Source organism: Epinephelus moara, chromosome 6 (assembly GCF_006386435.1).
Source record: "Epinephelus moara isolate mb chromosome 6, YSFRI_EMoa_1.0, whole genome shotgun sequence".
NCBI lineage: Eukaryota > Metazoa > Chordata > Actinopteri > Perciformes > Serranidae > Epinephelus > Epinephelus moara.
Genome location: NC_065511.1, coordinates 21,572,114 through 21,588,187, shown reverse-complemented (window position 1 = coordinate 21,588,187; position 16,074 = coordinate 21,572,114). Strand labels below are relative to the sequence as shown.

The following is a 16,074-nucleotide window of genomic DNA, read 5'->3' as shown; positions in this document are numbered from 1 at the left end:
ACAGTGCACGGCATTTCATAGGAGGGAATTGAGACATAACGATCAGATGTCATTGAGAAGTAACCAAAAGGGCCTAAACTACGCATTGGAGGAATATATTCATCATTTTATTGTTGCGAAGGTCAATGAAAAGCTTAAATTACAAGCCAAAATTTACAGGTCCAAGTGCAAGCGAGAGTGTCTCTCCGTTAGTTTGGTACTACAGTATTTACATTGAATCATTCAGCATAACGTTTGCCAACCTTTGTTATCTCTGGAATTACAGATAAGTTAATGAAGCTAAGTTAAAGATAACTTTATATTTCTTTCCAGCAAAGTGACAATATGTTGCTTCAAACACAATGTTGACTTACCTTAGAACAGATGTAGACATCATTGTTAATCTTATTCACGTTGAGCTGATGTTGTGGTCTAACACACCACTTTATCCAAAGGAGACACTTTTCTCGGTTGAGATGTGGTTTAAGAAAGGGTAAAAAATACACCACATCGCCCAGCCTCTTGTGTTGGAGTTGCATGTACCCCATGCACACCGTTTGACCATTTTTAAACTTCAAATCTCAGAAAAAGCTCATAAAACCGAACAAAACTGACTTTCTGTAATGCATTTCAATGAACGTCCAGGCAGAGAATGTCCGAGTGTATAGGAATGGCTATACACACTGTAATTGGCTCATCGCGTTTGGGGGCGGGGCTTAGCCATAGGTCAATTATCACAGTACTATGACAAGCCCTCAGTCCGCTCAGAGTTGATGTTAACCTGGGGACACTCGTTAGCCTGTTCTAATGTGTAGCTATTGTCTAAATACGATTTATATCCAGGTGTCTGTTTAAAGAGATATAACGGATTGTTATCTCTATCTGTCTCAAGTTTCTAACTCCAGCTGTAAACAATGAGCCGCTGACAGAAGAGGAAGTCTTGGCCCGGTTATCCATTGGCTACACTGGATCTCCTGAAATATTACCCATTAGCCCCCAGAGTTTTCATTGTTGTCAGACTATAGCAGATAGGTTCCAAGATTGCTGCTACATTAATGTGTACGTTGCATTTTACTGCTGTAGATGTTAAGCTTGTGTAAATTGTACTGTCGTGTAGTTTAAACTTAGATCTACTGCAATGAATCAATCATGTTGAAAGTTTGCCTCTGTGATGAAGTGCAGTAGAAGCAGACAGTTGCATAAATTGGAAAAACTCAAGTGAAGTACAAGATATAGATGGATGTAGACTGTGCATAGAAGCCTGCCATTGGTCGCCTTATTTGGACAGAATTCTCCTCCCCACCCACTGTCTTTGACACTTAGTTGCAAGGGTGCTGTTGCTGCATCCTGGGCTCAGCACTGCCCAAGATGACTGTGATTGGTTTAAAGAAATACAGACAACCCAGAGCCTTTTTTTTCCTCAGTGCTGAACTCTGACGAGTGTAGCCCTTTTTCCAGACGTTGCACAGTGCCAAAACAAAGTTTGGAGATAGGTCCGTCTATGCAAGACTAAATTCTCACAGATGCACAAGGAGAAACCTCATATTTCTCCAGGCTTTTATCCTTACATGATATCATTACAGTTTTTACAAAGGTCACTCTTAAGTTATACTTTATTATGTTTTGGCAGCTAGACACACGAGCAATGAGCATTTTAATGCAACAATTCCCATATCAACGACAATAAAGTTATAAAACACACGTACAGATGCAGCCATCTGGGTCTGTGGCTGAAATGAGGGCGTCAGTTTTAGCTTACTGCCACTGTACAAAGACACCACCCCCTGTGTTCTACACCATTAACTCCACTGCTACTGCCTCTGCTACATCTGCTTTCATCTTCCCCACAAAAAAAAGAAACAAAGACTTTTCTTTTCTAACGTGGCCTACAGTTTCCTCTGTTGCCCCTAGAGCGTTTATCTTTGTCAACTGAACTGCAGAATAGCACACCGCATGTCATCATTCACAAGGTGTTTTTAGAAGAAACGGACAGCTCTGGTCAGCCAGAGAGCAGCTTCATCAGGTAAGAACTCTACATTTTATGCTTAATTATGGTACAACAGCACATTCTTTAAATGTGGGTTTACTGCATTTGCTTTGATATGTAATTTTGAGAGTTTCTAATACACTGATGAGCTCAGGATTAACGCAGTTTAGCAATTCTGGGTGACTTGATTTGATACAAAACAACCACAGGATTTTCTTTTGTCTGAGTGTGTGCGACTTTGTCTAACACAAAACAAAAAAAATCAAGGGATTGAATGGAAAAGAGTGCCAGCAATTCATATATGAAAGGAACTACTTTTGCCTTTCCTGAGTGCTTTTTCAGATGTGTATATCCTGTATAAAGACATTAAATGTGCTAGTATTTACTGGACCAATAATTGTCTCTTGCACGTGAAGATTAGTGTCATTTGAAGAAGTTCCACTCAGCTGTGCTATCATTTGCATGCAGTGGGAGTAGGTAGTGCTTTTGATTTTATTTTTAATGTAAGTTCTTTTCGTTTTAACATCCCATAGTGTATCACTCCACCAAAACCTCAGAGAGATATGCAAAAAGACTGCAAGATGATGATGATCTGTTTGCTTTTAGCAGGTAATTGTCACCTCTTTGCTTCCGATCTCATTCCTTTATACACTCCATTTGAACAAAGAAGTCATGTCATTCTTTGTCACTTCCATCACTTTCTTTCAGCTCTCAGCAGCCCTGTGTTCGCTGGAGAATGGAAGGCGAATGTTGTAAAAAGTCTCAACACTCTGGTCAGTTCCTGCGTTGTGGTGCCATGTTCATTCACCCATCCTAAAGGAAACCTGCCCACCTCCAGACTCAGAGGGATCTGGCATCGTTCAAATGATCGAAATCAACGCATCTATTTCGAGGATCAAACGCAGGTTTTGGAAAACTTCAGGGGCCGCACACGGTTGTTGGGACTTCTGGGTCAGAGCAACTGCACCTTAGAAATTATGGACGTTAAAGATCATGACAATGGCCCTTACTGCTTCCGGATAGAACAGGCACTGACAGAGACAAAAACCGACGACAAGTTCTCCTTTGTGGAGGATTGTGTCAAGTTCAGAATGCTCCGTATGTCACCAACTTTCCAAAATGTCATAAACCTCTGCCAATTTTCGTTGTAGAAACAGGATTTATCTCTTTCTTATTATCTGCATTTTCCTTTATTTTCCATTTGTAGCTGATCCTCTAAAGCCTGCCCTGACTCACCCAAAGACAGCCACTCAAGATCTTCCCTACACTGTCACCTGCTCGGTCACCCATACCTGCCCCTCCCATGTGCCTAAACTCACATGGAGTAAGGCCGCTCCAGATGCGGTGAATGAGGTCCACAGAGAAATTCACCCTGGCAACTGGGAGGCACAGTCCATCCTGACCTTCATTCCCGGGGAGAAGGACGACCACACCGAGATCAAATGCACAGCACAATTTAATGGAGGGAAGACGTCCTTTACAACACTGACACTCTATGTGAAACGTGAGATCATTTTCACTTTGTTGCTGAATTTTGAGGATGTTCTTAATATGTCCCCTTCCCATTATGTGCAATATAAAAGGAAGAATGTCCCTTATATGTGGCTCCGTCTGTTTGCAGGTACAGAAAACTACAACCACATCATCATTCCCACAGTGGCGGCGATTGGCACAGCTGTGATCTTTGCAGTCTTCTGCATTCTCATGGTGAAGAGATACAAGTGAGTCATGCAGTCCACTGACATTAAGTATTTGACAGAACACATCAGATAGGTAAAAACTCTTGCATATGTCCCCGTGTTTAACACATCTGCGTACAGTACGTGCTCCTCAATCAAATGACATTGTTTCTGTCTGCCCAAGGAAACGCATCCAAGAGCTCCAGCATGGGGATGGCAGGTAAAAATATTAAAAGACAGATTTAGTTCATAGAGCTTCACCAGTATCATGTTTTTAATCATTTTTGTCTTCATTATCATGTGTTATATTTAGCATGTGGAACCGGCTGTCCAGGCTGTCTCGCAGGTGTGAAAACGAATATTCTTTCTTCTGTCTCATCCCAAACTGTTTTCACTGGAAACTTAATTGTACCGATGTGTAATTAAATCTATGGAATTTTCAGGATGCGCTCCGACAGCCCAGGACCATCTCGTTCCGATCAAAGGTCATTACCTCTTTAAATGCTCTGTGATATTACTGACAGGTTCTGTATTCTCCCTGCAGCTTTGTATAGACCGCTGAGTCGGTGGCCTCAATGTAATTTCCATGTCTGTGCAAAAGTTTGGTGCTTTTTGGCATTCTTGATAAGATCTATGCTTTTATTTTTATGCCCAACAACATTTGCATAGTTTCTGTTCTTCTTTTTTTATGCAGAAGGTCTGTTTGGAGCAGATTTTCAAGGTAAGACATGAAGAGCATTGACAGTAGCATGCCTGCCTACGCTGATAAGTTTCACAAGTTCATTTAAACACGTGGTTGTTTTCACAGTTTAAACGCGCTGTGGTTTTCACAGCTAAATCAAACTCAGCCTTGTTAATAATTTAAATAGTATTATGTACTTTTTTTTCTATAACAGAAGGCCTAAAGTGGAAGCAGTGGATTTGGGTCCTATGTAAGTGTGTTAAACATAAGAAAAGTAAGTAGCTAATTGTTGGTTTCTGATCTGAGTTGTGACTTGAATTTTAATCGACAGGCCCAAAAATGTGAATTCAAAATCCTGTGCCGACCAGAAATTCAACAAGCCTCGTTTCCCGTCCCCCAAAAGGTACTTGGCTTACCCCTCTTGAACCTGAACAGTTGATTAAATATAGCTGTCGTTCATTGTAATACAGCAATGTCTAATGTCATTCTTTATCTTTGTCTTCTTGTTGTTGCTGTTCTTATTGATGGGCCTCAGTCAGCCGAAATCCTGCAATTACCAAGAGGTACTATTAAATTGCCAATGATTTATTTCCACAAATTACATTTAGCACAGTGGCGCTATCAACATCTGTGACAATTATGATCTCAATCTCTCACAGGATCTTGATGACGGTGACGACTACATGAACACCGCAGACCTCAATGTCTACGGAAACATCTGAAATAACCCTACAAAAAAACAAATCTACTCATGCTGATAAGGATCATATCTCTAGCACATCTTATCACTGCAGTTTTGTTATAGGCTACGTGGATACTGTAGTCATCTCCTATGTGTTTAAAGGTCCAGTGTGTGAGATTTCAGAGGATCTATTGGCAGAAATGTTATCTAATATAAAAACTATGTTTTCTTGAGTGTAAAATAACTGTTTTCGCTGCCTTAGAATGACTTGTTTATATCTACATAGGGAGCAGGTCCTTGTCCACAGAGTTTACCAAGTTGCACCGCCATGTTTTTACAGTAGCCAAAGAGGGACAAACCAAACATTGGCCCTAGATGGGGCAATTCAAGCTATCGTTTCAGCCACCGTAGTTAGCAGTTCCTCTGTGACAGCCAAAAAAACCATATTCTTTTTATGTGAAACTTGCAGGTAAAAACAAATCAATAAATACTGGAGAACATCATGTGATCTGCAATCGTCACCACTCTGCCACTAAATCCCCCTAAATCTTACACACTGCTGCTTCAATTCTGTCTTTGATAATTTGATCATATTATTTAGGGAAAGTAGAATTGATTTTGTGTGTATATATTGTTCATGAAATTTATTATTAAATGTCTGCCATTGTAATGACGTCTGCATAGCAGTAAGTATGTAACTTTATCCAGCAATTGTATTTGTTTGTTTAGGAATGATGTCACTTTTGTTTGACCTTAAACAAAAATTAAAATGCCACAGTGAGATTAAATTAAAGGAGCTGTATCCATCAATCAATCAAACTTTATCTGTATAGCACTTTTCATACATCGCAATGTAACACAAAGTGCTTCACATATTCAGAACAATCAAAAAAAGCATCAAGCATTGGAAGTCATATAAAATAGGAACTCAGGGAACTCCGGAAACGCCATCATAACTCTTCAAAAGTCTGTGATGAGGGAACACCAGAGGTAAAATTAAGATTTAAAAATACATAAAAGGGTAGAGTAAAAATATAAAAATATATAAAAGGAAAGAGTACTATAGAATAAAGAGAGTAAAACTGGAGATATTAGGAATAAAAGAGTAAAAGTAGCCTAATGAAGTAAAACAGACATAAAAGGTGGGTTACGAAGAAGAAACAATAAAATAGAACAAACAGAAGAGTAGTAGGACAGGCTAAGATAAATAGGAAGGACTAAGACCATGTACTCGACATTCAGAGCATATCTATGATTCAGAGCCTCAGCCGGGATTGCCTGCACACAGCTCTCAACATGGAGGTGGCTGAGCCAACAGCTAGAAGCTAATGGTCCTGATAGTGCTACCAATAGCAACTGTGCTAACATAGTACATAACACAGAGCTCACCTTCATGACAATGCTGTCACGCCACCGTGGGTCGGGACGTGTTATCAGCAGTAACTGCCGTATGGGCACAGTGCAGAGCAGCAAAGATTAGCTTGCCAGTGGTATACACACACAAGACTCACATGCACTAACATGCACAGAACAGAAAAGCTCAAATTAAAACACACACAGAGGGAGCATGACTTCATTCTCTGTTTAGGACGCCATTACTCCACTTTATCTTAACATAGCAAATAGGTGTTTGCTGCTATAACCTATTAATGCTCTGATTGTCATGTACAGCTGCGGTAAATAAACATCAAAAGCAATAAGTGTAGAGAACAAGATAGGATAAGAATTTATTGGAAAAGACTGACATTCTGAGAAATACACTTATTCACTATTCTGCTGAGACAGAAGGCCTTTGCACACTGAGTCTGTTTTTTTCTATCATCCGATAAAAAAATTTACGCACAGAAACCACGCACACTGATTCTGATGCGTTTTATTGCTCTATTTGTTACGCAAATATGCAACAAGTGACAAAATGAAAAGACACATTTGCTCCTTTATCTTAAGTCACCTATCTGGCTGTCACCAGTCCCTCCCTGTCTTTCATTTGGCTCCGCAGCTGAATGAAGGGCAGGAGCCGTCCTCCCTCCCTGTCCTCCACATTCTGTTTGCAGTCCACATCCTCCTCCTCCTCGTCATCATCATCCACCTGAATAATACTATCTGACCTGTTGAAAGTGAGCTATCTGAGTTATTGAAATGATTCTGTGTGCCCTGTTTCTCTGTCTTGAAACGGCTGTGTCCCACCGCTACATTTTCTTCACTAATTCTTGGTCAAACATCTCTAAACGCTTCTGACGGATGTGGAAAAGGTAGTTTCGGACTCAATGTGCAAACATGATTGGCAGAACGTGTCACAATTGTGTGACAATTCAGACGGAAAAAAAAACGGACTCAGTGTGCAAAGGCCTTCAGGCTACATTAGAAGATCAACACCACACTCACAGTTAAATATACAGTAATACTGTAAAGGTAGCCTACATCCAGCAGCTTAGCTTAGCTTATCTTAGCCTATACTGGAAACAGCTAAACTGGCTGTGTCCAAAGGTAACTAAAACCTCCTACCAGCGCCTCAATAAATGACATGTTAGTTTGCAAGCTTTAGGCGTGCAGAGAGGCAGATTTTGTTACCTGTTCCTCTACATTTCCAGACTTCATGCTAAGCTAACCATCTGCTAGTACTAGTTCTATATGGAGAGCTCCAGGAATGAGTCCTAAAACCTGGAAATGAGTTAACATTTTTGCACTCCCAGTTCCCTCGTGTCAAAGTCGGTGGATTTTTAATGGGTTTTTAGTTAGATGCTTTAAATAAGGTCTGTGGTTAGCACAAGCTTAAGAGACTTTAATGAATTTTGAAACTTTTATGTGTCTTATAAAAGGTAGTTGCTAACAAGTGGCTAAATGAGACTACAGAATGTCGTCAAGCTAAACACGGCTTTACAGTCTTGTTGTGGTGGCAATGTTAAGTCATGTGACTGTTGTTCAGTTCATTTATAGCCAAATGTTAGCTGTGTACTTGTGGCGATTGCATTTATGCTTCAAAAGAAATAAAAGTGGTGTTCATCTGCACTCTATTTACATAACAGACATGAGAGTGGTGTTGATCTTTTCATGGTAAAAGAGAAAATGACTGTATTTCCCAAAATGTCAAACAATTTCTTTAAATGATTTTAATGCATATGCACATACATACACTTATACAGGGCTGGTGTATTTAATATCTCACAGTCATAAACAAAAACAGATAAGAGAAAAAATATTGCTTTATAATTGAGAATATCTGTGCGTAATGCACTACAAAGATCTACCTACATACAAGGGGAAATTATTTTCCTGCATCTAAATACAGGTTTTTCAATAGGCTATATATACATATAAGTATCTATGAGTAATATGTATGAACCCAATTTGATAAGGTCTGTTGATTTTGGTGTACATTTTAAGTGTTTTTAGAATCATGTGGGTTGGTCAGCACCACTCACAGGAAGCAGCTTTGCCTTCTTTGTGGTAGGCAAATTGTACCCTCCGCCCACAATTGAGGGGGAGTTCTTTTGAAACGATGGGTTGCGAGACACTTAAAAAGATGGTAAAACTCTTCATAGACAATCAACTCTGGGGGTAAGTCATTCTGATCTCTAAGATATTGTATATTAAAGAGGCTATCTTTGTTTCCCCTGCATTTTGCAAATTAAGTTGTATAAGTTTATATGGTGAAATGCTAAAAAGTATTCTTTCTCAAAATGTAGGTGCTGACAGAAACTAGCACAAACTTTTTTTTTATTAGAAACCTGAGACAGTTTAGACAGTATTTAAGTAAAAGAAACAATTACTGCATGTTGCTAAAATATCTGTCTCTGTTATACAATTTCCAATCAAATAAATTCTGATGCCTGGCATGATGCATGTTGGGGGAAAACCCAAAATATGACGACACAAAATAATATTTCTTAAGGCTGGGATGATTTAACTTGTTACCATTATGAGTTTCCTGGAATCAAGAATGTTTTTCTTGAAGGTAAAATCTACCTTGTTCTGCTTTTTGTTTTACGCCATATTGTTCTGAAGTGAACACTGACTGGCCTAATTTTAGAATATTCAAAACATTAAGTGCAATAGAAACAAGGAATATTCTCAGACCATTGACAAATTTGCTTTCTTGTTCGAGAAACAATATAAATGTTGCTTGGTTTAAACAGTTTTTAGGTTTTTATTTTTATCCAGAGCCCTTTTGTGATTGTGATTTTGTGATTTTCTTAAAAAAGAAAAAAAAAAGAAAAAGTTATGCATCAAGTAATCTGTATGTTTTTACGTATGCTTTATCTTCAACTCTTTTGGCATTGCTGCTTATTTTTGACAGTATTTTATATGATTATAAATTAGGTTTCTCTCTTTGATTTTAAAAAATAAATACATAAAAAATTGAATGTGATTTTTTTTTTTTCCTTTTCAATACATGCACATGGTGCTATTGTGTTAGTACTATTTATCAGTGAATGTGAACATGACAATAGGGCTCTTTATGTGCCAACAGGCTGTGACATGCAGGTGCACCCTCTTCCCTTGTTTCGTGTTGTTGTGTCATTTTTGTTTTCTAAAAACCTGTTGTGGTTGAACAGTCAATAAGTTGGTAGACAGGTTGAAGCTGGTAAAGTGAAACTCCACCCAAATACATGTGCAGACATTTATACTCTGTACACCTGAAATTTGGCTGTCTCAAGCTTTGATCATTCAAGACAGGTAAGTCTTGGTTGGCCTCTTCTGTGACGTCAATTTTTCTTAAGTGAGTCTGTGCATCTGCCATTCTGAGTCCCTCAGACTTCAGGGAAATTAAGTGTTGAATAGCCTGAGTATCTCTTTAGTAATGAAGGCATATGATAAATCTGATTTGTTTTACATGGAAGCATATAGGCAATATGGTAAGAATAACAGACATATTCTATTTTCTGTTTTCATTTCATTTTTATTTTCAGTGCATAACACTACCGTGTCCATTATATGCATTTTAGGTTTGTGGAATCCTTTACAAGATGTCTAGATTCAGCCATTTTCTCCTGAGCTTCTGTATTCTAGGTAATGCATTTTGCTTCTATTCAGTTTTTACTGAAACATATAAACACTACCTGAACATTTTACATTTTTTACATTTTTAATTTTCCTAATGCACACTGGTGCTCTTGCAGGATACATTTTCTGCAGTTCCAGGGCTTGGCAAGTAAAAATGCCAAGCAACATCCAAGGATTGGCGGGTTCCTGCCTTGTCATCCCTTGCACCTTTGACTACTATAAGAATCCACCTCGAAGACCAGATCGTGTGGTTTGGTACCAGTATGTGAACCACGGATATCCTCTAGTTTGTGACAGCTGGTACCCAAATGATGTAATTGACATATTTAGAGGAAAAACACGAGCGTTGACATCTAGTTATGAGAAGAAATGCAGTCTTGAAATCTACCCAGTGAGATCGTCTCACCACAGACAGAGGATTTACCCCTGGGTAGATCCAGAGAATATTGGGAAATACACCCATGCATTCTACGACAAAACTGTAACAATTGAAGTACTAGGTAAGTTCTCATGGTGAGGTGAGAAAAAGATACACTTCAAGATAGATGTGTATTCATTAACATCAATAATTCTTCACATTTCCTTTGTAAAGACAGGGCTGAGGCACCATATATTACGATCTCTGGAAACATGAAGGTTGGACAAACCGTGACAGTGCAATGCACTGTTCGTCACACCTGTCCCACTTACCCACCAACACTGAGACTCAACATCCCACTGCTTAACCCCAGTCTAAGTCATAGCACCATAAGTGATGGGACATCCAAAACCACCCTGACGAGCACAATGCTCATAGAAAGAGACCACCAAACTGTGGAGTGCTCCGTCCGACACAAGGGCGGTATCACTGCAAAAGCCTCTAAAACCTTAAATGCAGAATGTAAGTGATGAATTTGCAAAACTATCACCAGTTTTCTTTTATGCTGACGCTTAAAAAATATTAACATTTACCATTTGTACCTCAGGCTCCTTTTCACCGTTGACTATCAGCCAGACATCATACGAATTTCTTGAGGGACAGGCGAGCAAAGTAACCTGCACTGCCTTATACACATGCCCAAAACATGTACCAGTTCTCACATGGAACTATGCTAGTATGCCAGCCTCCAGTGAAACCAGGCAGAGTGGAAGTGCCGAGTGGAAGACTGTCTCCACACTGACATTCACAGCATCAGGTAACGACCACGGACGATCTCTGACATGCTACGCACAATTCTCTGGGGGACAGAGGCAGGAAATGAGCACCACCCTACGGGTAAAGAGTGAGTAGAAATCATAATAAGTACTTTCTACCTTTCCACATTTGTACTTTACAAACAGAAATTACATGTTTTGTATTTTGATATGTAGGCTTCTGGAAATGAGATACAGTACAGCCAACAGTAAGTAGGCTGTTATCAGCGATGGTCATTTACCAGAAAACTTCTGCTTCCTTGCAATCTCCCTCAAGCCAGCTGCCACCTTTTTTAGGTTTTTGCAGTTTAATGAGGAGATATTGTATAGACAACTTCTCATTTCAACATCACAAATCAGCTGCTCCTCCTCCATTGCAGAGCTTTTAAAGCCAGTGAATAAATAGAAACACAGCACCCGACAGAAGTTCAGCTCAGAGGGGCAGCACTGCTTCACCTGTAGCCAGTTAGGACATTTCAATAAATTACATTGCAGTCAAACTGTAAGCCACTTGCACTGTGTTTAGTTAGGACATGGTGTTAGAGGAAATTAATTTAAAACAATAAAGTAATCTCTTTGAGGAATCTATTGTTTGTTTGTTTGTTGTTAAATGTTGAATAATCTTATACTTTGTATTTTCTTGTATTTTACTCTGTAAGGCGACCTTGAGTGTCATGAAAGGCACCCAGAAATAAAATGTATTATTATTATCATTATTATTATTATTATCATTATTATTATTATTTTAGAAGACAGTAAATGTAATCAGAGAAAGCTTTGTGACTTTGACTGAACTGTTTCCTCTTTTTACAGGAAACATGCTTTCTCGTGGCTGGTCCTTCACCACCCCCAGCAGCATCACAGGCATGAGAGGCTCATGTGTCATCATTCCTTGCACGTTCACCTACCGTGTCCCTCCGCCTTCTCACCTCAGAGTCATATGGTACTTGTTCCAGAGCAACGGATACTCACCTGTGTTTGGTGAAGGACAGAGTGTTATTAGTAAGTTTAATGGGATAACCAGCTTGATTGGATCTGTGAGTGAGAGGAATTGTAGTCTAAAGATTGAGAGGCTGGAGATGTCACACAACCAGGACAGACTTTACCCATGGATAGAAAAAGACTCTATCACCTCCTCCCACAACTTGAGCCACGCACTTTTAAACAAAACCTCTCAACTTATTGTTTCAGGTGAGTATTTTTCTTTTTAATCAATTGAAATGCAGTTCTCCATATTACAATATTGCTTTGATCTTACAGAGCGTGCACAGGAGCCTCAGCTGAACATCATTGGTATCCCCAGGGTGGGAGAGGAGAGCACAGTCTCCTGCAATGTCCGTCATTCATGTATCTCTGATCCCCCAACCCTGATCCTAAGTGGTGTACCTGGAAACGAAGTCATTAGCGACACTCTGGTATCTGATGGGATTTGGGAAAGGAAAGTAGAGCTAACTTGGGCTGTGAAAGAGGAAGACCAAAGTGTGAAGTGTACTGTCAGCTACAGAGGTGGTCAGAGAGCCACAAGTGAGCTCAAGCTGAATGTTGAATGTGAGTACAATGACACGGTGTGTTATTTGAGTTCATATAGAAATGCCCCTGTTTATATTCAAGCCTCGCTGTTACGTTTCTGCTCAGGTCCATATGACAACATCGCAATGACTGAGCGTCCAGGCGAGGTGACGGAGGGTGTGGCAAAGAGTGTCATTTGTTCTGTTTCCTACAAGTGCAAGAAAAATCAACCAACCATCATGTGGAACTATGAAGACATGAGGATTAAAACAAGAACCAAACAGAACTCAAGCACCACCTTTATCACAGTGTCAAATCTCACCTTTATTGGTTCTCTTGAGGATCACGGTAAAACTTTGACCTGCACTGCTCAGTTTGTTACTGGGGAGACCTCAGACTCTGAAATCCTTCATATAAAACGTAAGTTCCTACATGTCATATAGAGCGATCACTTAAAGGTCCAGTGTTCAGGATTTAGGTGGATATATTGACAGAAGTGGACAATAATATTTATACCTATGTTTCCTTCAGTGTATAATCACCTGAAACTAAGCATTGTTTTATTTATGTTAACCATGGAGTCTGCCATGTTGTTCACCCTGAACGGACAAATCAAACATGAGCTCTAAATAAGGCTATTCACACATGGCACTTGGGAGAAGTTGTAGTTGATTGCAATCTGCACCCTCACCACTAGATGCCACTAAATCCTTCACACTTGACTTTTAAAGGATTATTCAAGAAATCTGGAGTGATGTGTATTGGCTTTCTAACAGAGTCAGATGAGAAGATTAAAACCAATCTATGACTGCAGCCAGTAGCCAGTGAGCTTATTTTAGCATTAAGATTGGAGACATGGGGAAAAGCCTTGCCTGGCTCCGTCTATAGGTTACAAAATCTGCCTTCCCGCAACTCTGCAGTTTACTTGTTAACATGTCATGTCTAGTTTGTTAAATCTGAGCAAAAACAGAAGTAAAAAATTACTATTTTACGGGGGTAATGTGCTGGACTCCTTCTAGCCTTCAGTTTCTGCTGGTTGCTTAGCAGCTGCTCAGAGCCCACAAAAAGTTCGGCACTAGTAAAATGGTGAATTGTTGTTTTTGAACTTTGGTTTATATGGATTAAAAAGCAGGATACAACATGTTATCTAGCGAGCTTTAGATGTGCTGCTAGCTGTTTCCCTGTTTCCAGTCTTTATGCTAAGCTAAGCTAACTGGCTGCAGCCTTACATTTAACCAACAGATAAGAGATTGGTGGTAATATTTTCATTTAACTCTCTGCCAGAAAGCAAATACGAATAATTTCAAACTTTTGTACTAATGATGAGACAACATTTGAAAATGATTTATTTTTTAATCGCTTGTTCTCATGTTTTTTTTCCAGCATATGTGAGGGATCCATTTGAAAATGACAGTGGGTGTACTTCTTCTCTCAAAACTCATCTTGCTGCCATATTATGTCACACATGTGACTGATTTCTACAGGCATCCCATCATGGCTTTTTTCTCTCTTTACAGCGCTCCACGATCTGGTTGCTGACGTCCCTTTCAGATTCACCGCCCTGACCCACTCCTGTGTGGTGATTCCCTGCAGCTTCCCATTCCAGGAGGATATACCTGTCACACGTGGCATCTGGTCCAAAAAAAATGGGGATGTCATCTACCATAATGCCCCGTCCTATGTGGTTGACCATTTCAAGGGCCGCACCAGGATATTAGGGGATCTGAATGGGGGAAACTGCTCATTGGAGATTGATGACATCAAGCCCTTTGATAATGGGCCCTTCTGTTTCCACGCAGAGAGAGGAAATGACAGAGTCAGATACAACAATAGCTGCGTATTTGTTGTTATGAAAGGTCTGGATTAAAACTGATCCTTTATTTTTTTTTTGTGCCAGTGCCAAGCTATTTATCTGTTGGCTTCCTAGTTGACAAAAGTACTCTACTTTATGCTTCACTTGCTCAGCGTCCCCAGCAAAACCAGTGATGACCTCAGTTCCACCAGAAGTTGATGCTGGCTCAACAGTTACTGTCTCGTGTTCTGTGACACACACATGTCCATCACATCCTCCGGTGTTCTCATGGAGTGTCCCTAGCCTCACCAACAAGGTCACACAAACCTGGACGCCAGAGGGCATCTGGGAGACGACCTCCACCATCACTTTCAGGGCTGCTGGAGGAGACGAAGTCAAAAGCCTAACCTGCACAGCCAAATCCTGGCTCGGCAAGACACAAGCCAGCACAGTCCAGCTGACTGTGAAGGGTTAGAGCAACAACATTCATCTGCTCTGTTTATATCTTGCAGTACCATCATACATTGAGTTGTGTATTTCCCTTAATACATTTGAATGTGCCTTAAATGTTCCTATCAACAGGATCAAGCATTTATCCAGCAGCCATTGCTGTGCCAGTCCTGATTGTAATCATCCTAGCTGCAGTGTTTGGAGTGGTCCTCTGTAAGAGACGGTAAATACATGTCAGTTCAAAATGTGCCAATCCTGGAGATGGGTGATATCAATACTATTAATATTATCAGCTGTTTTTTGTGTGTTAGATGTAAAAGTCAGCATTAACTAGTTCAATTTTTTTTTAACCAGCAGGAAGCGTTCTGATGACTCGCAGAGACCACCTCGACCAGAGAAAAGGTAAACCTGAATGCATAATGATGACGTCATTGTAACAAGATTTCGGTAAGAATGCTTATATCCAAGGCTAATGAGAGCTGAGACATGGCCTATGACCCCTGTGGGAGCAACAGGGTATGACACATGTGCAGTGTAATTGGAGCTGCAATGTTGGAGGCTTAACAGCAGATGGTGCTAGAAATAAAGGCATGGTGTTCACTCTCTTTGATGTGCTCAGCCTGATGGAACATTTTGGGTGCACTTTCAGATTAATGCACAATCCATGTTCCTCATATCTTTTTTTTTGTATAGTAATTATTCCAGCCCAAGGCCGACTGCGGATGCCTCAGTGAAACAAATAAATCACCCCCATTTTCTATGATAGTGTGTCAACTGTTGCCAGCTAAGCTCTGCTTGAACTATCTCATTTGTCACTGAGGACGTGCACCCTGTGTTTCCACCAAAAACAAAGTAAATCTGTCTCAATTCAAACTTTCACAGGAGATCACTATGGGATAGATTATCCAGGTAAGCATTACTAAAATGTACTCAAGATCATTTTCTTGTTAGTCTAATATCATGATGAGCTGTAACATGATTTACTAAAACTTTCTCAACTCAACTCAACTCAACTCAAACTTTATTTATAAAGCACATTTAAACAACCAAGGTTGACCAAAGTGCTGAACAGGTCAATAGAAATAAACAAGCAAATACAATTAGGTACCTAATAGTACACCACAATAAAACCATTAA

The 16,074-nt window shown here is 39.8% G+C and overlaps 2 protein-coding genes across 5 annotated transcripts in view; both read left to right on the top strand.

Moving 5' to 3' along the window:
* The first annotated feature begins 1,803 nt into the window (after positions 1-1,803).
* Positions 1,804-7,585, top strand: LOC126391616 (myeloid cell surface antigen CD33-like). Of its 4 annotated transcripts, none has more exons than XM_050046492.1 (13): positions 1,804-2,002; positions 2,500-2,575; positions 2,675-3,064; positions 3,174-3,470; positions 3,588-3,687; positions 3,830-3,865; positions 3,959-3,991; positions 4,089-4,130; positions 4,343-4,366; positions 4,515-4,577; positions 4,659-4,730; positions 4,863-4,890; positions 4,987-7,585. In XM_050046492.1, the coding sequence occupies exons 2-13, from the start codon at positions 2,530-2,532 to the stop codon at positions 5,047-5,049; spliced, it is 1,194 nt and encodes a 397-aa protein (XP_049902449.1). In that variant the 5' UTR covers positions 1,804-2,002; positions 2,500-2,529; the 3' UTR covers positions 5,050-7,585. The 4 variants fall into 4 exon arrangements, with proteins under 4 accessions (XP_049902449.1, XP_049902448.1, XP_049902451.1 ...); XM_050046491.1 differs by having other exon boundaries at positions 4,340-4,366; positions 4,987-5,920; XM_050046494.1 differs by having other exon boundaries at positions 4,542-4,577; positions 4,987-5,918.
* Positions 7,586-9,960: 2,375 nt separating this feature from the next.
* The window catches only part of LOC126391717 (uncharacterized), a 7,421-nt gene continuing 1,307 nt past the window's right edge, over positions 9,961-16,074 (top strand). Inside the window, exons 1-13 of the mRNA XM_050046620.1 lie at positions 9,961-10,019; positions 10,130-10,513; positions 10,606-10,893; positions 10,979-11,275; positions 12,000-12,377; positions 12,447-12,734; positions 12,822-13,115; positions 14,079-14,108; positions 14,213-14,551; positions 14,661-14,957; positions 15,070-15,160; positions 15,295-15,339; positions 15,820-15,846. Of these exons, the coding sequence (XP_049902577.1) occupies positions 9,977-10,019; positions 10,130-10,513; positions 10,606-10,893; positions 10,979-11,275; positions 12,000-12,377; positions 12,447-12,734; positions 12,822-13,115; positions 14,079-14,108; positions 14,213-14,551; positions 14,661-14,957; positions 15,070-15,160; positions 15,295-15,339; positions 15,820-15,846 (2,801 nt within the window). The 5' untranslated portion in view covers positions 9,961-9,976. The remainder of the gene's footprint in view (positions 10,020-10,129; positions 10,514-10,605; positions 10,894-10,978; positions 11,276-11,999; positions 12,378-12,446; positions 12,735-12,821; positions 13,116-14,078; positions 14,109-14,212; positions 14,552-14,660; positions 14,958-15,069; positions 15,161-15,294; positions 15,340-15,819; positions 15,847-16,074) is intronic.